The sequence below is a fragment of the Budorcas taxicolor genome, chromosome 14 (assembly GCF_023091745.1).
Source record: "Budorcas taxicolor isolate Tak-1 chromosome 14, Takin1.1, whole genome shotgun sequence".
Taxonomy (NCBI): domain Eukaryota; kingdom Metazoa; phylum Chordata; class Mammalia; order Artiodactyla; family Bovidae; genus Budorcas; species Budorcas taxicolor.
This window is the reverse complement of record NC_068923.1, coordinates 90,384,932-90,411,171: the sequence shown is the minus strand read 5'-3', so window position 1 is coordinate 90,411,171 and position 26,240 is coordinate 90,384,932. Positions and strand designations below refer to the sequence as shown.

The following is a 26,240-nucleotide window of genomic DNA, read 5'->3' as shown; positions in this document are numbered from 1 at the left end:
CGTAGTATCCACTGGATTTAGCAACAGATGTCCAGGAAACATTTTTGGCATTTAGACATTTTGAATGATTTCTGCTTATGATAATCTAAACAATGACTAGACAATGACTAGATCAAAGATATTAAAAATGCAAAAAACTTTGATGGCTGTTGCCAAACTGCTTTACAAAACAATGATACTTACAGTCTGCTAGATACTTACAGTCTACTAGAAGCGTGTAATCATGACCAGGAACTCTCACCACCTCAGGATCAGCCCAGTGGCTAAAAGGTCAGCCCACCAGCTCCTCTGTCCATGGGCATTCTCCAGGCAAGAATACTGGAATGGCTTGCCATGCCCTCCTCCAGGGGATCTTCCTGACCCAGGGATCGAACACAGGTCTCCTGCACTGCAGGCAGATTCTTTACCGTCTGAGGCACCAGGGAAGCCTACATCCTGACTCTATTCACCATGTTCAGTGGCCTTGGGCAAGTTACTGAGTTTACTTTCTGCTTTTACAAAAATGGTGAAAATGGTTGTTATATAAATGGCTAAAGGGAGTTCTACGTTTAAAACACTGAAAGTGCCCAGCATATTGTAAGTGCTGTTTCCAAGTAGATAACTGGGGGTATTCTGATGTTTTCATATTCTGGAGATTTGAAGGGTGATGAATGATACTATCTCTGCTTTTTTTTTTTTTCATCAGCTTTATAAAGATATGATTTCCACCCATTCAGTTCAGTTCAGTCACTCCCTCGTGTCTGACTCTTTGCTCCCATACAATGAGTCTGACAAAGGCTTGTACCTGTAACCACCACCACAGCCAGGTGTAGAGAATGTCCATCACCCCAAACAGCTCCCTTTGCCTTCTCCCAGCCACACCCCAACCTCCACACCCCACTGAGGACCATCGCTCCGTTTTCTTTTCCATGGATTAAAACTCAGAGCTTCACAGGAATGCTCTCACACAGAATGCGCTCTGGCTTGAGCTGCTTTCCTCACGCCCGTTGTTACCTGTATCAGTAGTTCATTTCTTTCTGTCCCTGATTGGTATTTAGTTTTGTAGCTATACTTCACTTTGCCTACCCATTCACCTGCTGTTCCCAAATTTGGGCTTTTATTCAGGTACAAGTCTTTTGTGTAGAGGTGTATTTTCATTGTTTCAATTTGCATTTCTTTATTCTTTTGTTGACTTTTTAAAAGTTTTGAAAACTTTTTTAAGGCTGTTAATTTGGGGATGTGAAATGTGTCTTTTGCCTGTTTTAATTTGTGGTTTTAATGCTTTCTTATATGTGAGTTTTAATTATTGAAATACTCAAATCTTTATCTTTTCATTTTAATTTCTTCTATATTTGACATTTAGAAGTTTTTGGTGAAGGAAATTTTTGATATTTTGATGCATATACGTGTGTGTGTGTGTTTGAGACAGATCCCCAGTTATTTGGGGGTGGGGGTTAATCAGTCTTCAGAATAGGCTGCTGGTCACAGTTACGAAGGAAACTGATACGAAAATGGAGTGTAACTCAGCCATTGGTCACATGCAGTGTAATCCCTTTGAGATATTTAGGTTCATTTTAAAATCCGACTAGTGTATCCTTGAATGTGACAAGTCCAGGTACTCTGAAACCATTGTTTATCCTTTACATAATAAGATTTTTGTCCATAGCAGGAGTTTTCTGATTAGCTAAGGGTTTATGTCTATTAATAATGTTTCTTATAGAAGAATATTTAACCATTTTGGTTTGAAAAATTTCCAAAATCCATTACATGTCTGCAGTTTAAAGCTGAAAAGACTGCGCTTAGTTTTAGTGTAACTCAAATTAGTCATGATGAATATTATTCTTCGTATCCTTTAGAGGTGATAACCCCGAAGCTTTTCTAAGTCTGGTGGATTATTGCTGTGTCCAGTGGCCTCAGCTTTGTCTGCTTTGTGAGTTTTTTATCCTTTCTATAATTTCTGCCACATCCTTTGATGGTTGTTGCGGTTCCTCACCAGTGTCCTTGATGGTACTTCGTTTTCTTGTGCACATTGACATTAAATAGCCCCACCGTTAGGAATCATAGAAAAGGAATAAATAGGATCCAAATGAGTGAACTCTTTTTGAGTAGTAAAATACAGGTTTTTGCTTCTACAGAAGCCTGCCCTTCTACTTCATTGTGCTTGACTGTGTTCTGAAGTGTTAAAGTTGCGGATAAATAAAGATGATCTTTACATTCCATGATACGTTTTTCAGAGGTCAGTGTTTTCTTACTATAAGTGAGAAACTGGATCAATAATAGTCATAATGACTAACACGATGTAATACTTGTGCAAGGCACTCTCCTAAGTATTTTGGATATACTCGTTTAATCTCCTCAACATCTTAACTGCTATCTCACAGCCTAGCCCATGTCCCTGACTTCTTTGCCACTTCTGTGGTTCTTAACTTCTAACCATTAGTTCAGTCGCTCAGTCATGTCCGACTCTGCGACCCCGTGGACTGCAGCATGCCATGCCTCCCTGTCCATTACCAACTCCTGGAGCTTACTCAAACTCATGTCCATCAAGTTGGTGATGCCATCCAACCATCTCATCTTCTGTCCTCCCCATCTCCTCCCGCCTTCAATCTTTCCCAGCATCAGAGTCTTTTCAGATAAGTCAGCTCTTCTCATCAGGTGGCCAAAGTATTGGAGTTTCAGCTTCAGCATCAGTCCTTCCAATGAACACTTAGGACTCATCTCCTTTAGGATGGACTGGTTGAGTCCAAGGGACTCTCAAGAGTCTTCTCCAACACCACAGTTCAAAAGCATCAATTCTTTGGTGCTCACCTTTCTTTATAGTCCAACTGTCACATCCATACATGACTAACCATCAGGGTTATAAAAAATACGTAGATGCAGAGCCGGGTGGTAGAATAGTAGATGCTGCTTAGTTTGGTTCCTGGTTTAACAACGTAACATACATGAGAATTTCAAAGCATGCAGCTGGGGACTTGGCGAGCAATCTCTAGAACTGAGTCTTAGCAGGCTTTTCCTACTTAGATATTTTATCAATTGTCTTCTTTTTCCTTTTGAGAACTCTTTGGTGACTTGTGTAAGACAGTACAATTAAGCTTCTTTTTAAAAGCTTATGCAGAGTCTGTTCAAACATTTTAAGAATTAGAACAAAATTAAAACTTGTGCACTTGAAAATATCATATACAGTAGCAGTTTTGGGATAGTGAAAGCACCGCAGACTTTTAAGGAGAGATTCCCTCAGGAAAAGGTCACTGATTGAAAACACTTGCATGCTTAGTGCTGCTTCTGGAGGGAGCAGTTTGTTTCCTTAACGTAAGTAAGTTATTTCGTGGTGTTTAATTTCCTTATTAATTTAACATGTACAGATGCCTTGAAAGCACAAAAGCAGCCTCCTCCAGGAACTCTGACCTTTTTGCCCCCACCTTCAGTAATCTCTCTCTTTTCAGTCTCTTATAAGAGTTCACTTTCCAGAGCTGTTTCATTTTTTTCAGCCTCATTCTGGAAGGTGGTAGCCATGGTCTCGAAGTCTTGAATATGTTTACAATGTTTTTTACTGGTCATCATTTTAAAATAAATAAATACATGGAAATGAAGATCTTTCTGCTTTTTCAGACCATTTTTGTACTCTCAATGAAACCATCAGTGGTACTTGAATTGCTATTCAGTGCATCTGTATAGCTTGGGAACTTTTGACTGTCTACCACATGTATTTAAAGTCTTTTAAAATGATAGCCCATTTGAAAATATTTTGCCACAAATTTGTTTCGTAAATGTATAATTAATGCCAAATTCCATCTGACTGTTCATTAGCCTTCTGAATTGTTTCCTAAAAAACAGGGAGAATGATACCTACTTTACAAAGCAGTTGTGAACATTAGATAATATCTGTGAAAGATCCTATTACACAATTATCCCATTACTGGCTTATAAATGATTCTTCTTAACTGTGGGTTGAAATCAAACATTTTACATCTCAATTATCTTTAACAGTGTTTGAAATGAGTAATCTTATCAAGAGATAAAGCAAAATAACAGTATCGAGCACAGATGAAAATGAATTTGCTCAGGTTTTTAAAAAGTTCTCATTAAAATATTTTATAAGCCATCTTGTTGCGTCACTTGAGGTCCTCCTACCTTATTTTCAGGATCCCATCACTTGTGCTTGTTTGTGTGCATGTGTGGATTCTAATTGTGTTTCTGTTGCACAGTTTTGATTTTTGCATCTGGACCTCCTCGCTGTAATGTTAGTCTCAGAAGCACAGTAGCTGAGACATCGAGTGCACGTGTGTCAACAGTTGTGGTCCTGGAAGAGAGTGAAGTTTCTGCTTTGCAGATGGAGAGCCTGAAAGACAGGACGTTTCCATAGTTACGGTGTTTATGTCAGCCCTTTTGAATGCAGTGTCAGGCTCCATGAGGATAACATCCTTGAGCAAATGAGCTGCAACTAATCCTAACGCAAATAAAGCTAGCAGCCATCTCTCCATCCCCGGGTCTTACTGGAGTCATCTGCTAAAGTGAGGGGGCGGGGCCAGAATGTCCCTGAAGCCCTGTTAGCACTTACTTGTGATCTCTGTCAGCTCTCTGGGTTGTTTGACTTGTCTACCTCTTAAAGCATCACAGGCTCTTAGTTTGTTCCAACTATGGATATCACTTGTTTACTGGTGGTGACAGTTTTTGCTGGGAGCCAGTGTGGAAAATCCCACCCATGGCAAAGGTCATGAGGAAGAGGCCTGACAGGCAAAGGCGAGATCAGGACTCAAGGGACCCCCTGAACTTGCTCGAGCATCTACCCCCGAACCAGAATCTGTCTGTCTTATTATTTTATGTCTTTCACCAGCTCTTCTGACATTAGCAGGGGTCTGTCCCTGACCAAAAGAGTTAACTTAGGCCTCTAGTTGATAAATCTCCTGGGCATGAAAGAAGTGTTTTAAACCCCCTGTTAGCATTCTAGCTTACTTGGCAGCTTTATCCAGACTCTAGCAATATTATTGAGCCTATGCAATGCTTGCTGCCAAGTTCTCACATCCCTTATCCATTGTGTTCCTGGGAGTGCATATAGTCAGGATGTAGAAAAAGCAAGTAATAGCCTTAGCATTAACAACATTAGACTTTGAGTTAATAAGTTCTTTCTTTGCTATAACCCGCTGAATCTTTGCTCCATAAAAATGTAACTCTGTACTTTAAGGGTGACACAGGCTAAAAATTTAAAAAGAAACACTTTAAGGAAAAATCATTGTTCTGGTGTTCTGGCTGACCAACCTTTATCAAAAGGAGGTCATGGAATATCAGCAGGCCTCCGGAATAGAAGATGATGCACAAAAAAAGACTTTTACAGGAAGGAACCTGATATCGATAAAAGTTATTACTGATGGAGTGTTGAGTTGACTCTGCATTTTTCACCTTGCTGTATGTATAACTCAGGGTATAAAAGCCCCGAGAAAAATAAAGTACACAGGCCTTGCTCGAAGAAGCTTAGTCACCCCGTGTCTCTTTCTTTATCTCTTTATCTATCTTTCTTCATTCACCGACGTCGTCCATCCTGAGGATATCCCTGGACTCTGCTGAGGCAGGACCCCGGCAGTTTTTAGGAAAAGATCTCATATTTGGAGGGGAGATCTGTGTCAAAGGGTTCTGTCTGTCCTGAAAACTCAAGCATCTAGTAGATGCTTCCTTTATGGCTTATGCTCCCCTTTTATGGTCAGGTGTTATAATAGTAAATGTAAACTTTCAGAGTAAATTTGCTGCGTTTGACACTTGGGCATTTATTCAGTGCTATAGGGCAGCATGGGATGAAGCCGTGCCCGTTTTGTTCTCTCTGTCCCTCGTCAACACCCCAGCAATCTGCAGGGCCTCAGGGAAATGCCCAGTAATGCCAGTGGCTCTCACTTTAAATTCAGGACCACTGAGCCCAATGGGGCCTTAGTGGGGCCCAGCATTGCTGCTCCAAGGCTTGCTTACCTCGGGCTCTCCTAGACAAGGATCACACTTTCTCCTCTCTCAGCCACTTCTCTCCTTTCTCTCCTGGAGGAAAAGCACCCAGAAGGAGGTGCCTAACCTCTCACTGTATCTACTATCGTATAACTATTGCCATATAACCTGTCTGTATCTACCGCCGCGTAACCTCTCACCTCATCTACCGCCACGTAACCTCTCACCTCATCTACCGTCGTTTCTCACCGTATCTACTGTCGTGTAACCTCTCACCGTGTCTACCGTCCTGTGACCTCACCGTGTCTACCATCGTGTAACCTCTCACCTCATCTACCGTCGTATAACCTCTCACAGTATCTACCGCCATGTAACCTCTCACTGTATCTACCGCCGCGTAACCTCTCACCTCATCTACCGTCGTGTAACCTCTCACCTCATCTACCGTCGTGTAACCTCTCACCTCATCTACCGTCGTTTCTCACCGTATCTACTGTCGTGTAACCTCTCACCGTGTCTACCATCCTGTGACCTCACCGTGTCTACCGTCGTATAACCTCTCACAGTATCTACCGCCATGTAACCTCTCACTGTATCTACCGTCGTGTAATCTCTCACCGTGTCTACTGCCGTGTGACTTCTCACTGTATCTGCTGTCATATAACCTCTCACCGTGTCTACTGCCGTGTAACCTCTCACCTCATCTACCGTCATTTCTCACCATATCTACTGCTGTGTAACCTCTCACCGCACCTAACGTCATGTGACCTCTCGCCTGTCTACCGTCGTGTAACCTCTCACCACAGCTACTGCCGTATAACCTCTCACTGTATCTACCGTCTTGCATGCCTGCGCTCCTGCAGAGCTCCGGTTGGTAACGTGCCCTCTTACTGTCTAGGGCTGATCGCCCCTGCTCGTCTGGTCACGTCCTCCACTGCCCACCTTCCGCTCTCTCTTTGGTGGCTGTCCCTTCTCTCTCCCGCATCATGAATTATCCCCCTCCCCCCATGACCAGGTCATTCCTCTCAGCATCCTCACGTGTGGAAATCATTCCCTTTAAAAGGAAAGAGAGATGAAGGAAAGTGGAAACTTCCTGGGGAGGCCCCATAGTTTCCTGCAACCGCTGTCCCACTTCTCTGTTCCTCTTCCCAGTAAATATCCTCAGAAGAGCTGTCCACTCCAACTTTCCTTTCAGTTCAGTTCAGTCGCTCAGTCGGGCCCGACTCTTTGCGACCCCATGAATCACAGCACGCCAGGCCTCCCTGTCCATCACCAACTCCTAGAGTTCACTCAGACTCACATCCATCGGGTCAGTGATGCCATCCAGCCATCTCATCCTCTGTCATCCCCTCTCCTCCTGCCCCCAATCCCTCCCAGCATCAGAGTCTTTTCCAATGAGTCAACGCTTCTCATGAGGTGGCCAAAGTACTGGAGTTTCAGCTTCAGCATGTGACTGGTGATAGAAGCAAGGTCCAATGCTGTAAAGAGCAATATTGCATAGAAACCTGAAATGTCAGGTCCATGAATCAAGGCAAATTGGAAGTGGTCAAACAGGAGATGGCAACAGTGAACGTCGACATTCTGGTAATCAGCGAACTAAAATGGATTGGAATGGGTGAATTTAACTCAGATGACCATTATATCTACTACTGCGGGCAGGAATCCCTTAGAAGAAATGGAGTAGCCATCATGGTCAACAAAAGAGTCCGAAATGCAGTACTTGGATGCAATCTCAAAAACGACAGAATGATCTCTCTTCGTTTCCAGGGCAAACCACTCAATATCACAGTAATCCAAGTCTGTGCCCCAATCAGTAACACTGAAGAAACTGAAGTTGAACAATTCTATGAAGACTTACAAGACCTTTTAGAACTAACTTTCCTTTACTCTGTCTTAATCTCTCCAAGGAGGCTTTCTAGTCTGTTGCTATCAAAACTGGCTGCAAGGTCACCATGATGTCTGCATAGTCAAACCCACGGATGCAGTCTTGGTGAACTGGCTCCCCCTGCCAGCAGCCCTTGACACACTCGCTGTTTCTTGGCTCTTGACTTTCAAGACCCCACTCTCCCTACTTTGCTTACTTCAGTGCAGCCTGCTCCTCATTCCTTGGATCTTAAACTGCCAAACCCAAGGGTTGGCCCTTAGACGTCTTCTGCGTCTGTGCTCCCCTCCTAGGCGAATCCAGCTGGTGCCATGCTGTGTCTTAATGTGTCCTAATGGCTTACTTACTGATGACTCCTGATACTGTACCTCCACTGGGACTTCTCCCTTAACCCACACACTTCTCATGTCCAGTGGTCTTGATTTCTCCCCTGGGGTGTCCAAACGGCCAGAGCAGAGTTCCAGATTTCCAGCGCTCTGAATCTGCCCCTCCTGCAGCCTTCCCGTCTCCAGCTGCCCGCGTCAAAAAGGGAAGAGTCATTGTCGATTGCTGTCTCAGTATCGCCCGCTTGCCGTACCTTCAGAACAGGTCCTGGATGCCACCATTTCTCAGTCTCCACGGCTGCCTCTTGAATGGATTGTCACAGCTGCCTCCTCACTGGTTTCCTTGCTTCCACCCAGAGCAGCCCCAGGGAACCTTTTAAAACCTTGAGCCAAGTTCCCGAGCACTCAGAGCTTTCCAGTGGCTTTCTGTCTCGGCGGGGGGGAAAAGCCGGTCTTCATGGCGGCTGGCATGGTCCTGCCGCCTTTTCTTCCTTGCCATCTCTGTCTCTCTCTCCCTGTCTCTCCCCTCCCGCCTCCTCCCTCCCCGCCTCCCGCTCCCCCCGACTATTCCTCCTGTGCTCCCCCGCATCTCTTCCAGGTGTTCCTGGGGTCACTGTCTTCAGTTCAGACTCACTTTATCAGGGAGCCCTTCTCTGAAAAGTTTGTCAAACACAGTACCGGCCTAAATGCGTTCCTCCTAAGAGAATACCTACATTAATACACTATTCACTGCCTCCCTCTTTTGAGGACAGGGGCATTGTTCTGTCACCACTGTATCCTCAAGACCCAGAACAAGCCTGGCACCCCGTGGGAGCTGAAGAAATGAATGAAGTTGGAGATGATTCATGGTATGGGTTTATGAATACAGAGGTCTTGGATTACTTAATAAAATTAAGAATTTAATGCAACTTTTTAAAACCCTATGTGAAAAATATGATAGGTCCATATCCACGCCAACTGTAACCCTTGATCCCTTGTTTCAACCTGTATTTGATGATGAGGCTGTTACCAACATTTAAGTATAAATTACCTAGATCCTGCATAGCCCCCACAATTCAGCATATGTTATTATCCCATTTTATGAAAAGGAAGTGAGGTTTAAAGAGCCTGAAGCCGGTTGAAGACAGGAAGTGGCAGGGCTGGGCTGCATCTGGAGCTGGTGTGCCCAGCTCCAGAACCAGACTCCAGGTGATGCAGCTGCTAAAATAAAAGCCTCCTGGAGAGCCTCTTCAAGTTTGGTCATTTGTATGTTTATATGCTTTAATAGCTTTTTAAGAAATGATACTTCGTTTTGGGAATCAGGGATTCGATTTTGTAATTGTTCAGTCACCCAGTCGTGTCCGACTCCTTGTGACCCCATGGACTGCAGCACGCCAGGCTTCCTTGTCCGTTACCAACTCCCAGAGTTGTAATTGTTAAGCAGTGATAAATAATAATGGAGAAGGAAATGGCAACCCACTCCAGTCTTCTTGCCTGGGAAATCCCATGGACAGAGGAGCCTTGCAGGGTACAGTCCATGGGGTCACAGAGTTGGACATGACTTAGTGCCTGAACAACAACAAATAAACTGTAAATGAGATACTTTTTACAAATTTTAAACTAAACTTGAGATCTCATGCCTCTTTGCCTAGTGACCTAGAATAGCTCTGTGACCTGGTTCATACCTGGTGAGCTGTTGCTAAGGTTGTAATGGCTTTGGTGTGTGAGTCCATAGCTACGGATAACGCAGAACTGGGAGTGCTCTGGCTACTTCTCAAGAGGGAAATGAGACATGAATTCACAACTTAAGATTCTTATAGTTAGCTTTGCGGCAGACGATTACTCTTGAGAAAGACAGCCTTGCACTCAGGACAGAAACTCTGCTGGTAGATGAGACAGGGAGGGAACCGCCGAGTACAGTGAAGAGAGTATAGGTGAAACTGTGGCGAGCCCTCTTCGTTTCCTCGTCTTCTAGAAGAGATGAGCCACGTAGTCAGAGCTGGGGATTCAAACAGCCTCATGCCCTGCTTCTTCCTTCTCTCTGCCACATCCAGTCACCCGTCTGGTCTGCTCTCTGAGGCGCAAATCCCCTGCTGAAGACCTCAGAGGTTGGCAGCAGGCACTTGGTGTTTCTGGTGATACAACCACCAGATCTCACTTAGAGGTTCCAGATGCCTGCAGAGTGAGCCATTGTTGGTCACACTTGCTCCCTGTGGAAGGAAACAAAATGCTGCCCTGGTTTTTGTAGGAGGAACTTTATATATATAGAATGAAGCAGTTAGTGACGCCCTGGGGTAGCCAGTAACTAATCATCTGAGACTAAATTCTGTAGATAATGTACTGAATATTGTCAGTAAGGATATGCATGTATTTTCTTGTTACTACCGTGACTCTTAAATGTGACTCCACATTCAAAATAGCCTACTGAATCTACTCTGAAAAAAGAGCCTTCAGGTAACCTCTTCTTTGAGGTTCTGTTTATACTGGTGGGGAACAGATGTCAGAAATGTGAGTGAGAACTAATTAGAGGCACTATAACAGCATTCCTCAATTCATTCATGACATGGTAGCATGAAATATTTTTGTTGGTCTTACCTAATGTAAGTGACACTACCAAGCTTTTGTATTTGCTAGTACCACAACCTTATGCAATAGGTTTTTATTTCTTGTCAATTTTATGCTTTGTTTTGGGATGGCATGATTCATTCCCCTATTTTTATTGAATTTAGAAAATGCAGATTGTGTATTTCAAGGTATTATACAATGTGTGTATAATTTAGAATTTTCTCCCAAGTATCTTGACTTCATTATTTAAAAATCGCTGAGATATAATTTTTCAGTTTCAAAAAAAAAAAGGTAACTTAGCTGTCTTTAAACAAGACTGTTTATGAACAGAGAAATAAGATAGGAAGTGACAGGGGCAGACAATTAGCAGCGCCTCTTAAGGATTAGCCCATAAGGTGATATGAAGTATTCTCATTGTGTTCTTTTATTTTTGTGGGCTTTGTGTCATGACCTTTTCATTTTTTTCCTTCGTTCCAACATCTGCTGGCTTTTAAATGGAATCATTTCTTTGGTATTTTCAGTGTTTGAGGGTTGCTTTGCACATACCCTGCTATTGTTCCCAAGCAACTGACCGGGTCAAATTTAAGACTGGGCTCTCATGCTGTGACCTTAATAACTAAAGCCTTTTTGGCCTTAAAATATGAATTGTAATTTATTTCTTTGTTCACCTCCCCCCCCCCCCTTTTTTTTAAAACAGGCTGCAGATACTTTGGCTGTGAGGCAAAAGAGAAGAATTTATGATATCACCAATGTCTTGGAAGGAATTGACTTAATTGAAAAAAAGTCAAAAAACAGTATACAATGGAAGTAAGTTACAAACTGCTCTAGTCTACCTTTTTCTTCTCAGTGCTCTGTGAACGCTGACCTTTCTGCTGTGTATGTCTCCTGAGTCCTCTGTCCCAGCCATCTACACTGGTCACACGGCCCCTCGCGTGTCCGTGGCACACCTCTGGGCTTCTGTGTCCCTCCTGTGTGACACGGGATGGCCCGTGGCTCACTCCGCTGTTTAATTCGCAAACTCTCGAAGTTCAAGGCTTCCTCCAGCTGCTCACTTAGTACACACTGCATCCTGCTCTGTATCATTAATCCTTCTTTGCCTGGGTGTTCTATGTACTCACCTAATATAAACTCCTTGAAAACAGGAACTAAGTCTCATACATACAAGAATATGTACTTTGTAAATAATGATTAGTTGAAATGCATGTTGTCATTTGTTAACTGTTGTATGTTTGACTGTAACAAACATGTTCTTTTCCACAAATTTGCCCCCCTTATCCTTCACGTTTCAGTTTATTTTAGCCAAAAATCCCAACAAAAGACTAAAAGATGATAATCTGTTTTACCTGCATCTCAGTCCATGTAATGAGACTACCAGTGTGACCACTCGACTCCAGCATCCTGTGGTGCCTCAGTCACCAGTCACCCTTCTAGATGACAAAGAGCACACTAGGACAGATTGAGAATTTTGTAATTTGGGTGTTTAAGTTTTCTAAAGATTTTAATGGTTAATGGTTTTAGAAGAGTGTAAAGATTTTTGTTTTAAATATATTCAGTGAGTTTTACAATTTTTACTAAAAAAATTAAATGATGTTAACCTGGGTCTAATACTGGGGATATTAATTTTCATATGTTTTTAAGAGGTGTAGGTGCTGGCTGTAATACTAAAGAAGTCATAGATAGATTAAGATATCTCAAAGCTGAAATTGAAGATCTAGAACTGAAGGAAAGAGAACTTGATCAGCAGAAGTTGTGGCTACAGCAAAGCATCAAAAATGTGATGGACGACTCCATTAATAATAGATATCCTTTTAAATCTTTAAATACGTAGATATATGTATTTATATATTCTTTCAGTCTGAACATCAGTTACTTTATTCTAGTGTTTTTAGAGACTTCAGTTTTGCAAGGGATTATAACATTTTAATTTTGTAACATTCTTCTAATAATTTATGTGAATATTTTTAAATTTTTTACTTTTGTAAGTCATATAGTACATCTCTTAGCAAGCAGATGTGTCTGTTGCAAGTTCCCCTATCTTTGGTCTACCCATTGACAGGATACAGTACGCTAGCTAGTGTGTGCTTACAGGGAGTCTGCGAATTTGGAGGTTGTTGTTAAATCATTGTTCTGAAGCTAAATCATTCAGTGTTTCAAAGTGGTTAAAAGTTCAGCAACTCTTCAAAGTTTTTAAAAAAATTAATTTTGGTTTGAAAATGAAATATCACACAGGCCTGCAATCAGTCCAGGATACATTCTGCCTCATATTAACCCAAAGACAGTACTTTAGTAGAGCGTAGGGTCCCAAGGCTGGTGTATCTACCATATTTGGGGAAAAACATTAGTGATATACTCCATGTGTTCCCTTATGACCACTGAGTTCTCTCAGATATGTGACTGTTGATTTGTGACTTACCCGTGCTCATATGGAACATTTTAACTACATTTATCTTGTACCACCTCTCATGAACTTTTGACTGTGTATATAATTTATTTTTCACGTTGTCTTGTCTTTGGTGAACAAGTTCATGATGTCATTTGTTATTTCCTTTCTAGAATCAGAACTCCTTAACAGTTTGATAATAATGGGGGTTTTCAGCTGTGCCTTGTGGAGCCCCGAGATTCCAAAAAGCACTGAACTAGTTGACCACGCACTTTGCTGCACTGCTTGCCAAGATCGTGGGCACTCCCAGTTCCCCTGACCATGACCCAAGAAGAGTCTCGATGCAGCGACTTCTGTAGTTGACTCTTCACCCCCACCGACAGCATCTTTCCCCCCATCAGTGTACTTCCCCCAGAAGCTCCTGTCTCCATGGACTGTGTTTCCTTTCCTCTCCCAAGAGTCCTCAGATGACACAGAAATCCAAAGTGGCTGCTTCTTAGAGCAAAGGATGAATACTTCTCTTACGGATCTTTGCCTTTTCAGACAAAAGACTTGTGTTCTTTTTGATCTGACCATGTGTGACAGTCCCTTCATGCATTTGGTCACTTTGGCCTTCAGATTTATTATCTTAATTTATATATCCAGGCCTTGATATAAATGTTGTTCCTTAACTCTCTGACAGTACATTTTCCTATGTAACTCATGAAGACATCTGTAATTGTTTTAATGGTAAGTACTGTTAGTAAACTTATGTTCTTCCTTTGATCAACATATTTAGTGTAATGTGATTTAAAATGCCCCATGCAGTCACCTCAAGTCGTTATTTTCTGGATTTGTGGACATTTTTGGTCTCCCTCTATAGTGCTATGTGTTGATAGGCTGCTGTCATTTCTGTTCTCATGACAATAACTGCTTTTCCCAGCTTTCACTTCATTTCCTGCCTTGGTAGGTATAAACTCTGTGTGGGAGAGGCAGCTAAGACAGAGAGGGAATAAATAACAGTCTCAGAGTCATAGAATCACAGAGTCAATGACTAAACTTGAACTAGAACATGGTTCTCATTGGTACTGTTTATAAAAATATATGTAGCAGGTGAGCTGGTAAAAAATGCACAAAAAATGCTCAAAGAAAGCATGAGGACACAGTAAGGTTTATCCATTTATAATCTGGAATATTCTTCTTCACCGTATTCCATCCCCGGCTTCCATGTTTTCCCCTTAAGATGATATGCTCAGTTGCGTCCAACTCTTTGCAGCCCCGTGTAGCCCACCAGGCTCCTCTGTCCATGGAAATTTTCAGGCAGGAATACTGGAGTGGGTCGCCACTTCCTACTCCAGGGGATCTTCCTGACCCAGGCATCGAATCTGCATCTCTTGCATTGGCAGGCAGGATCTTTGCCACTATGAATAACTAAAATGGGGGTGGGGGCTGAATTCCCATAATATATATAACACAAGTAAAATATGCATGGGCTATTAAAAGGACAGTCTGGTATCATGCACACACCAAAAAAAAAAATCTGCCAAACGCTTTGCCAAGTAGAAGCTGACTCTAAGACCATGCTGGTTTTACATGTGGCCTTATTGCTCTACTTTGTCACCGTATTTCCCAAGCTTTCAAAGAAAGTTTGGGAACATACTCTTAATGTTCAGCCCAGCAGATACTGCTGTAGAATCTGGCTTCAAAAGGTCATGTAAGCTTAAGATTTCACTGTATCATACCTATTTAAGTAGTATAAATACTTAACTACACAGTGTTATTTAACTAAGGCCAAAAGGAAGTTTTGAGAGTCTCAGACATGACATGAGCTTGAGTGAAAGCAAAATTAACTTGAGCAGAATTTGTTAATGAGAATAGAGTGAATACATTTGCCCTGTTGTAAGACTTACTAACACATCTGTGTGTTTAGTCGCTCACTCATGTCTGACTCTTTGTGGCTCCTATGGACTGTAGCCCACCAGGCTCCTCTGTGCGTGTAATTCTCCAGGCAAGAACACTGGAGTGGATTGCCTTTCCCTTTTTTAAGGGGTCTTCTTGACCCGAGAGTGAAAACCAGGTCTTCTGCGTTGCAGGCAGATTCTTGACCATCTAAGCCACCAGGAAAGCCCTTGAGGATTAAACGACATTATAAATATCTGTATCTCTCTATATAAAACTGACAAGATATATTACCTCATTTAATCCTCAAAAACCCTGTGCAGTTAAGTTACGTCACCTCCATTTTACAGAATAAGAACCAGAGCCTGAGGTCACCAAGTCCGAGCATTCTGATTCCACAGCCCACTCTCTTGGCTGAGGTATTGCAAGATCAATAGTGTTCCTAAAATGTAAAAATATTTCTTAATTTTTTTTGACCAGGTGATACACTTTTGGCCATTCAAGCACCTTCTGGTACACAACTGGAGGTACCTATTCCAGAAATGGTACGTATGTAGGATAGCTTTTGTTAAAATGGATCTGCTGTGTCATGAGGGACAAACATTTTCTGGAGCTGAACGTGAGCTAATTGTAAACACTTTCAAGTTACTGCTTTTAAGTTGTCTGTAAGTATCCATATCTGAATTTAGATGTCTTCAGTACTTTTGCAAAATTATGGATATGACTGATCATTTAACATTAGTTTTTAAAAAATCTTATTTGAGCTAGAAGACATCAAGGAATGAGTGATGATACAGTTAATAACCTTAAAAAATGACCGATCTATAGCCAATATAACAATCCTGAGGAAAAAGTTCACTTTAAATATCAACAATAATATACTGCTTTAAATTAGGTCTTTTAAAAAACATTTTCTGGCTTATTGAGTCAAAGATATCTGTTGACTCTATGCTAATTTAAATTTCATGACTTTCATTTTCAAATTTCCTCAAATGGATTTGAAAACTAACAATTTTAAAAGGTAGAAAAATATTACTGTTATCTCCTATTACCTCCTTTGCTTCTCCCAGCTATCCTAGAAGTTTGTATTTAGGCATTTATAGTTTCTGAAGCCTCAGGATACAAATTACCTTTTTGAAATGGAGGGGATTTACATTTATATCTCTGTAGGAAAAATCAGTTGTCTTTGTGCTTTGCTGAATGGAAACAAACTTTGCCTTGTGCTGTTTAAGACCACATGTTGAGATGATCACCATAAGCATGACTGCCGCCGCCAAGACATGACATTCCACAACTGAGGGGAATGCTCTGAGCACTGCCGAGCACGGAGTGTATCATTACAGCAAAAATAGATGCCTTCCAGCATTCTACAGCTGGGAGTTTTCGATGACCACTATTTGAGAAAAGCTTACTTTCTAGGGTCAAGGGCTTTGTAGTCCTCAATATCCCATTCTACTCCTGGTTGCTACACTATTTTGACTTAATGACTTTTGTTGTAGTCAGTCAGTCCCTATAGCTTTGCCTCTTTTTTTTTTTTTAATGAAAATATGGTAACACATTTATAGTAGACTTGGAAAAAATAGAACAAGGTTACAGGGTTGCACCATGTATGGATGTTCCATTAGTTATTTTAAGTAAATAAAGATTTTTAGTTGGAGTTTCAACATGAAACTCTCAAGAATAGAATGCATACACAGAGAAGCAGGATACAGTAGTTGCCTGTCTCATTTTTAATGTTTCATGTTGGTTAGAGATGTTGACCTTTGTTCATTTGTTTATGCCCAATAACTTCAAAGGGTCAGAATGGACAAAAGAAATACCAGATCAATCTAAAGAGTCATTCAGGACCTATCCACGTGCTGCTTATAAATAAAGAGTCCAGCTCATCTAAGCCCGTGGTTTTCCCAGTGCCCCCACCAGACGACCTCACGCAGCCTCCCTCTCAGCCCCCAACCCCAGTGCCTCCACACAAGTCCAGCACGGCCGTTCAGAGCCTGCCTGAGCCAACTGTCTCTGAACGAAGCCAGACTCTTCAGCACACGCCGGCCACAGACTTGTCTTCAGGTGAGTTCAGAGCCATTGTTTTCAAAAGCAGAGGAGAAAATAAGAAGACTGCATTGGACAAGTTAGAAAGCATTTCTGAATCTCTTAGTTGTGATGTTCTTATCTAGTATAGGAGGCAAAATAGTAACCCTAATCAACAATAATTTTGTGTCTCCTATGTGCCCAGCACTGGAATAAGTATTATGAGGAAAATTTAAAAACAGATCCTGTCTCTAATTACAGTTGTTTGTTTAGTCGCTAAGTCGCGTCTGACTCTTTTGCGACCCCAGGGACTGTAGCCGCCAGGCTCTTCTGTCCATGGGATTTTCCAGGCAAGAGTACCAGAGTGGGTTGCCAGTTCCCTCTCCATTTAATTGTATTACCACTACTTGTTTCATAGACTGTGTAAATATCTATGTATTTACAGTTTTCCTTAGGATTCCATTTTGGAATTAAACCATATTTGTTCTTTTTGCTGTTAAAATACATAAAAAGAAATGTAAAAAAACTTTATCACATTTCTTTTTCCAGCAGGATCTATTAGTGGAGATATCATTGATGAGTTAATGTCTTCTGATGGTAAGTAGTTAAAATAACTAACCTTATATATTAATAATGCTTTTCTAGAATTTATGAGTGGCATTATGATTTGAAAGACTTGGCTTGATGTTTTTGACGGTATTTATCGTAGACATCATTACCTGTACGCAGAAACCATCTTTAACACTGCATTTGTGTTTCGCTTGCAGTGTTTCCGCTCTTACGGCTTTCTCCGACCCCAGCAGATGACTACAACTTTAATTTAGATGACAATGAAGGCGTTTGTGATCTGTTTGATGTCCAGATACTAAATTATTAGATTCCATGGAAACTTGGGACTATTATCTACCTCTAACTGTGTAACATTTTAGACTTAATAACCTGAGTATTTAAAATAATGAATGTAACACCTTTTTAGTTCACGGATTCTTCTGAAATGTTCTTCCCTAATACTTTCTTTTTGCTTCACAAAACTTCAACCATAAAAACAAAGGATTCTGTTTCAGGAGAAAAAATGACTTCACATCCACCAACCCTCCACCCTCAAGTAATTACTTACTGAAATTTCAACTTTTCTTCCCATTCTGAACCCATCTGTTTTTTTCCCCTTATATGAGAAGAAAGTTAAAGCAGACTTCAGGTCACGAAAAACAAAAAAGTTGGCCAAGGGCTCCTCAGTTGTTTTGTCTTCCACGTTTACTGCCGCAAGACGGTTGATGCTTCTTTGTGTCCTCCGGGCCAGATATTCACTGCCACTTGTAAAGTGAAGGGGGTAAACTAGGGTATACTAACTGTCTCAGTGAACAGAGTTTGTGAAGTGCCTTCTGTTTTAGCACTTTATCACATTTTGTTGACTTCTGACATTCCACTTTCCTAGGTTATAGGAAAGATCTGTTTATGTAGTTTGTTTTTAAAATGTGCCAATGCCTGTACATTAACAAGATTTTTTAAATAAAATTGTATAAAAGATTAAATTTATTGGTCTTTTTGGGGAATTTGATGCATCATTGGTGTATTACAACTGAGCCATTAACCTTGTAGCTTCATCAACGTTAACTGGTACGTTTTCATGACACTGCTGAGACATCTAAAGAGAAAAAATTACATTTAAAAATTTAGATAACAACTGCAAACAAAAATGACACAGTCTACTGACGTATAACCTATTGTCCAATATGATTTCTTCCAGTTGTACTTTTGGAAGTAGAAAATTCCCATGTTTAGACTCAATGTTTTAAAATATGCATGTGCTATACATACGACAGAGCCAAGCACTAAAAATTACAATCAATATGGGCTTTGAAAATTTGGAATTTATTAGCCAGAACAAAAGCAAGTGATTTCTACTCACCAGTTGCTTCTGCAGAGGTTCAAGGGAAAGGCCTTTTGAGAAGTTTGCCAGTTCCTTCTGTATATCTATAAAAGCTTTATTCACTCTGTTAACTTTTTCATCATTCATAATGTTTATCTTTTAAAAAAAGAAAAAAGAGCAGTAATTCATGATCTTAAAACTATTACAGATAACATATAGGCAACTTTAATCTTATTAAACCCCCAAATCTATAAACTTATCCATCCTACCAATTTGTGCAGATAATTCACACTAAAATTTTTGCAGTCTTATTGAGACACTATAGACAAAAGGTTCTGTTTAAAAAAAAAAAATTATGTAGCTATACCTTCTACCTTGACTTTCCTGGTATAAACAGGCCAAAACACATGCCTATAATCTTTCCAGGCTATGATGCTACCATCTCTTATCTGTGAAACGAGGACCCTGGATAGAACCCTTCCAGTCCCAACAGCGCCTCTCCAAATCCTCCTTGACGGCAGCACCTGGCAGTCTCCTGAGAACAATGGCCCATGCAGCCCTCCGTGCCTGAGTCTACAAGGCGGGGGTGGCATTCGGTTCACCGCTGCACCCCAACCGTTTCTCCTTCAAAATCCCAGCTCCTCTGCACCTTACGCTCAAGGACATTCTGACATCCTTCTCACTACTGTCACCTACCTAAACCATGATTACTTCCTCCTTTGTGAAAGATCTCAAAAGTTGGCTCACTGATCCGCCTCGTGCCTGGCATCACTGCTTAGCGGCCTCAACAAGAACCGATCCGATAGCTGCTTAATCTTTTCAGGTCCTCATCTCCAGGGATCTTTCCCATGACTTACCTTGCCATCACTGCCATGCGGTGCCTTAGGCTGCACCACCTCCTGTCCCTCTAGTTCACTTAGTTTATTATAACTCTTAAATCTCACTGAAACCTTTTCTAAGTTCACTACTGTTCACATTTTCCACCTCCACTTCTTCCTTTAGCCTACACAGATCCCATGACCACTCGTCAGTCACTCCTTATACCCTCTTAACTCTCCTCCTTTCCCTTGATCAGACTTGCGTGGCAACTTGGTTAAACTCAACCATTAGCCTTTTCTGAGCCTGAAACGGAAGCTGTAGCGAGTCACAACTGGCCGCCTGGCTTTGTGTAAGTTCATTTCCACCAACTTAAATTTACCTTTTTTATGTGCTGCCTGGCACTCTTACCCTAATAAGTTAGGCTACTTTCTGAGAAAATTGTTTGATACTTTCTCCAACCAGGCTGCCTACCCACAGGTCTTTTCCAGTAGCATCCACAGAGTTTCTAGGACTTCTTCTCTAAACAAAGTAATCTTTCTCAAACACACTAAGCTCTTTCCCAGCTGGAGGCCTTTGCACTCACTCTTCTTCCTGCCTAGAGCATGCTGCTGCTCCCAATACTTAACTGCTCTTGGCGTCACTAGCTCCTGTCATGCAGGTCTTGGCTTCAGCATCAACCTTGAAGACAAATCTACAGTTGTCACCCCCAAACTCCAGTCATATCATTCAGCTTTATTTCCCTTTTAGCATTTCCAAAGACACGAAACTGCTCCACCAAAAAATTTAATTCATCTAGTTCATGAAGACGGAAAGATAAAATGTTACATTTCTACGGAGGATTGTTAAGTCCTTGAGAGCTGACTCCATCTAGTACTTAAGCTTGAAAACATTTCCTTGAATCATCTTCTTAAGGTGTCTACTTGAAGAAATTTCTCATTCCCCAAATATTTTGAAAAGATAAAGCAACTCTTCATTTTGTATTTTAGGAAACAAAACATTTTATCTATTTTCAGGTTTTTATTTGAGTTCTAGGTATATTCACAGAGAAGTAAGAATTAACTGAGGAGAAAAAGAATGGGTGCTGACTGACAGTCCATGTCTTGGCTCTGTTGAGAGCTTCTTGAATATATATGAGTTTAGAGAGAACTTTTCCATAACACTTTTTTTTTTAATGATTTCCAGGCTCTCAGAATTAACTGTTACTTGGAGGCTCATACATTTGCAGTTAAAATGTTTTCCTTTCACACATTTGGGTTCAAGAAAGGGAGGTTATTTTTCTTCATCATTTTTCTTTTTAAAACAAATACTTAAAATCATCTTGCTTTTGTAGGAAAAGTTAAGAACCTATTTTAAATATCAACATTCAGGTTTTCAGTAGCTTTACAATTGTGCTTTGCTTGTAAACAGTAAAGTCAGAGTGCTTAAGTGATACTCACCTTCTTAAGATTAGTGGTAACTGGTTTTGCTTTATTTTTAACCTTAAAGCTTTTTTGACTGGCTATGTGGAATACATTCCTGGACTTCTGCCCTCTTAGTTTGTTCTTCGCCATTATCTAGGAAAAAAAGAGCTCAATTAAGTTGCCCACATTTATGAACTGTAAATCAATTAAAATTTAGGAAGTAAAGGTACTGATTAAGAAGATCCACCTTACTCCTGATTATTTTTAAAACTGCTACTTGTATTAAATTCCATGTCTTTTTGTCCTACAGATTCTCTTGTTTGAGTGCAGAGTATCTAATTCTTTTCTGCATCTCCAGCACCTGGACTGTGAGAGGTTCCACATTAATTTCTGCCAGTTAGAAAAATTAAGTAATATTATCAACACAATTGTTTTTTTTCAACTTTCTGTGGCATCTGACAATGCTAATAACCATCACCACCTATCCTTCTGCTAGTTTACATACTGGTATTCCACTGGGGTTCCTTTCATACTCCAAGACTGACTCTCTTCTTCCTTCTTTCTTTCCTTTTTACTTGCCCCATTTTCACTCCTGTGTGCACCTCCTCAAAGTTAGTCAATCCATCATGTCTATGCAACCCCATGGACTGCAGCCCTCCAGACTCCTCTGTCCATGGGATGCTCCAGGCAGGAATACTGGAGTTGGTTGCCATGCCCTCCTCCAGGAGATCTTCCCAACCCAGAAATTGAACTCTGGTCTCCTGCACGGCAGGAAGATTATTTACCTCTGAATTACCTACCAGGGAAGCCCCAGCTCCTCAAAATCAATACTTAATCTCACACATCCAAATCCCAGCCTTACTTTCATGACTTCCATGACTTCATCACTTCTGTGTGAATGGCTCTTGCCTAAAAACTTTAGATGTTATCTTTGTTCTATAGCTAAACACACTAAGGCTATACATTCTACTTCTGATGTTGAGAAATCTCTCAAACCTGTCTTTAACAATGCATGTGAGGAACAATTTCAAAAATATTAATAGTTAAGATTTATTAAGCTTTGACTACATGTACAAGCACTATGCTAACATTTTATGCGCGTTTTAACTAATTTACTTATTACAAAAATACTTTACGGGAGGTACAATTTCATCCTCATTTTATGGATAAAAAAACTGATGCAGAGAGAAGTTAATCTACCCATTGTCACACTTTAGTAGTCAGGGGATGCCACGATTCAAAGCCAGGAAGACTAGATCCTGAGCTCTCATTATGTGACACGGGCTCACATATACATAAAAATAAAACACAAAACCACGATTTAGTACTGCCTAGTTCAGGACGACGTTATTGCTTTAGTCCCTAGGACTATTTGGTTAGACTCTGGGTTGGACAAACTTTACCCACATGCCAAGAGCCAGCGTGAGGAATTCCACCTGTGACAAGGTCATGCGGCAGAGCTTTGATGGCAAGGCTAATCAGACCTCAGGTTTTCCCCCTGAATTTCCTGAGCATCCACCCCCCAAAAAATAAGAATCTGCCTGCTTTTCCACTCTTCTGACATTCTCTGGAAAAAAGTCAATTCAGGGCTTTAGTCTTCTGCATTTGAAAGACTGTTTCAATCCAAAAACCCCTCCGATGGCTTTCTGGCCTGCCTGCAGGACTCGTACAGCTGCGGGTGTGACTGAGGCCTCCTGACCGCAGGAGGCACGGGAAGCTTAAAACATCCTAGGAATGTAGGGGCTTCCAAGGAGTCAAAGTGACTAGAATAGGACTGATTAAAAGTTTCATTTGCTGAGCCAATACTTGCTGCCAAATTTTCATATCCTTTATTTTTAGATAACTTGGTATATAGAAAAACAAGTAGTAGACCTGGTATTAGCAACATTAGATCTTTGAGTTAAGTACCTTCTTTGTTATAACCCACTGCACCTTTGTTCTATAGAGATGTAACTTTAATGCTTCAAGGAGATGCAGATTAAAGAAAAACACTTCAGGGGAAACGAAATTAACATTCATTAAGGAAGAGAGCCAAAAAGTGTTAACAAGCCTCTTGGCCAGAAGATAATGTAAATCACCTGAGACCTTTTGTATACAAAAAGATATACAGAAAGAGTCTGGGCTGCGAACACTACATAATTTTGTATTACCCATTGATCTCTGTGTATAATCAAAAGTATACAAGGCCTTGAAGGACAATAGAAGGAGAGCCAGTCGCTGGACTGGTTTCCCCCGTGTCTCCTCTTTACTCTAATTTCAGGCTGAATTCCCATCTGGGGCGTGGAGGCTCGCTATGTCTACTTACTTGTCCCGGCTTTTAAAATTTATAAGAGAGAGAGCCCAAGGTGGGGCACTCTCCGATATTCAAACGGGCGCCAGCGGCCTAAACGTAGATGGTGCAAGCTCCTTGTCTGGAACTTTATTGGTTTTCCACGTAACCCAAGTTAATCAGCCTCTTCTCTCCACTTAATCTTCCTACTACACTATTTCTTCCTAATCTAATCTTATATTAATAAATAAATAAGTTTTCCTCGCCGACTCCATCCACCCTTCGAATTCCCTGGATCCACCCGGGGCTGGACCCCAGCACCCACAGACCAAATCAGGTCAGGCACCTGCCTCTGTAAATGACTGTTTATTAGAACGCAGCTCTGTCCATTTAATTATGTATGTATTGTCTGTGGCTGCTTTCCTGCTACAACTGTGGCTTGCAAAACCAAAAATCCGTACTATCTGGCCCTTTAAAGAAAGACTGTCAAGCCCTGGCTTAAGCCATAAGCATTCAAGTCTATCCTGCACAGTGGTACGAAATGAACAGTCCCAATGTTAAAATCCTTCAATGGCTTCTCCAACCCACAAGCAATATTCTCCATCCTGACATGTTGCAGGAAACCTGATTCTAGCATAAATGTGTCAAAGGTATCTTCTGCTATATCTCTGTAGCCACCTTCAGGTTCAGGTTCAGTCACTCAGTTGTGTCTGACTCTTTGCGACCCCATGAATCACAGCACGCCAGGCCTCCCTGTCCATCACCATCTCTCGGAGTTCACTCAGACTCACATCCATCGAGTCCGTGATGCCATCCAGCCATCTCATCCTCTGTCGTCCCCTTCTCCTCCTGCCCCCAATCCCTCCCAGCATCAGAGTCTTTTCCAATGAGTCAACTCTTCACATGAGGTGGCCAAAGTACTGGAGCTTCAGCTTTAGCATCATTCCTTCCAAAGAAATCCCAGGGCTGATCTCCTTCAGAATGGACTGGTTGGATCTCCTTGCAGTCCAAGGGACTCTCAAGAGTCTTCTCCAACACCACAGTTCAAACGCATCAATTCTTCAGAGCTCAGCCTTCTTCACAGTCCAACTCTCACATCCATACATGACCACAGGAAACACCATAGTCTTGACTAGACGGACCTTAGCTGGCAAAGTAATGTCTCTGCTTTTGAATATACTATCTAGGTTGGTCATAACTTTTCTTCCAAGGAGTAAGCATCTTTTAATTTCATGGCTGCAATCACCATATGCAGTGATTTTGGAGCCCCCCAAAATAAAGTCTGCCACTGTTTGCACTGTTTCCCCATCTATTTCCCATGAAGTGATGGGACCAGATGCCATGATCTTCATTTTCTGAATGTTGAGCTTTAAGCCAACTTTTTCAGTCTCCTCTTTCACTTTCATCAAGAGGCTTTTTAGCTCCTCTTCACTTTCTGCCATAAGGGTGGTGTCATCTGCATATCTGATGTTATTGATATTTCTCCCGGCAATCTTGATTCCAGCTTGCGTTTCTTTCAGTCCAGCATTTCTCGTGATGTACTCTGCATATAAGTTAAATAAGCAGGGTGACAATATACAGCCTTGACGTACTCCTTTTCCTATTTGGAACCAGTCTGTTGTTCCATGTCCAGTTCTAACTGTTGCTTCCTGACCTGCATACAGATTTCTCAAGAGCCAGGTCAGGTGGTCTGGTATTCCCATCTCTTTCAGAATTTTCCACCTTAGAATACTAATTAATCTCTGAAGACTCTTGGCACATTCTTCCTTTTTTCCCTTTGCTCACATTGTATCTCTCCTTCAATGTCACACTTTAGGAAACAACAGAAACGGCAAAGCTTCCCCAACCCTAATAGTACTCCTAATTTTAAAAAAAAGAACACAGTAGAAAATACGTAATATAGAAGCAGGAAATACACATAGAAAGTCACTCCAAATTAATCTAAAATCCTTCCAATAAGTAACCAGAGTCCGATCATTCATTAACCAATTACTATGTGCCAAGTGCGGTACAGAACTCCTATGCATCATATGAAACATATACAAACACAAGACACATAGACAGGGGCTGAGACTGGCAACATAAAGCGGAGTGAGCAAACGGAAAGATCCATCGGGCCTGGGGACTCGGGGAAGGCTCGTGCAGAAGGTGACAGCTAGCGGGGGGCAGGGCGGGAACAGGGGTCGCCCGTGACGACCCCGTGGAAACGAATGACAAAACAACGACTGTACACTGGTCCCCCGCCCCGGGCTGAGGGCCCCGGACTCGGCCTTCCGGCCTGAGCCCGCGGGCCGGCGGCCGAGGACAGCCGCCCAAGGCAGAGAGCGACCAAGCCGACCTCCAGACGGCAGCGGCCCGCAAGGCCCGCCCCAGCCCCACGAAGCTTCGCGCTGGCGCCCGGGAAGTGACCTTCACTAACCTCTCACCAGGCCTCCGACACCCTCGGGTAGCCTCTCAGGTTCCAGGTGCTGCCATATGCACTCGCGAGGCCCGGAAGTTCCGGGATGAGAGGGCCTATCAAAGGGCCTCCTCAGGGCCGCGGTTCCGCCCCCGGACGAAGTCCCGCCCACAGAGCGTGTTTACGTCCCAGAGCTGGGGGGGGTGGGGAGACGGAGGTAAGCCCCGCCCACAGAGCGTGGTCCCGCCGCAGAGCTCGGTGGGTAGACAAGGGTAAGCCCCGCCCACAGAGCGCAGTCCGGTCCAGGAGCTTGGTGGGTAGACAGAGGTAAGCCCCGCCCACAGAGCGCGGTCCCCCCGCAGAGCGCGGTCCCGTCCCACAGCTCGGTCTGTAGACGAATATAAGCCCCGCCCTTTCCGCCCACGCTGGTTCCCACCCACTCGACGTAGGGCCGCCCATAGGGCCGTCTCCGCCGCGGAGCTCCCGCCCCCGAACGCCGCGCAGCCTCTTCCGCAGCGCGACGTCCTGCCCGCCGGGTGAAGTCCCGC

General features: G+C 42.2%; 2 protein-coding genes across 2 annotated transcripts in view; one reads left to right on the top strand and one right to left on the bottom strand.

Annotated features, from left to right (window-relative positions):
* The window catches only part of E2F5 (E2F transcription factor 5), a 33,274-nt gene extending 14,865 nt beyond the window's left edge, over positions 1-18,409 (top strand). The window contains exons 2-8 of the mRNA XM_052651605.1: positions 11,351-11,460; positions 12,292-12,453; positions 13,719-13,762; positions 15,392-15,456; positions 16,708-16,975; positions 17,486-17,533; positions 17,704-18,409. Of these exons, the coding sequence (XP_052507565.1) occupies positions 11,351-11,460; positions 12,292-12,453; positions 13,719-13,762; positions 15,392-15,456; positions 16,708-16,975; positions 17,486-17,533; positions 17,704-17,813 (807 nt within the window). The 3' untranslated portion in view covers positions 17,814-18,409. The remainder of the gene's footprint in view (positions 1-11,350; positions 11,461-12,291; positions 12,454-13,718; positions 13,763-15,391; positions 15,457-16,707; positions 16,976-17,485; positions 17,534-17,703) is intronic.
* Positions 18,410-18,446: 37 nt separating this feature from the next.
* RBIS (ribosomal biogenesis factor) lies at positions 18,447-25,858 on the bottom strand. Its single transcript, XM_052651606.1, has 4 exons — positions 25,714-25,858; positions 21,062-21,178; positions 18,846-18,962; positions 18,447-18,581 (listed from the first exon to the last, which is right to left on the bottom strand). Exons 2-4 carry the CDS (start codon positions 21,173-21,175, stop codon positions 18,510-18,512), a joined length of 303 nt encoding a protein of 100 aa, XP_052507566.1. The 5' UTR covers positions 21,176-21,178; positions 25,714-25,858; the 3' UTR covers positions 18,447-18,509.
* Between the last annotated feature and the right edge of the window lie 382 nt (positions 25,859-26,240).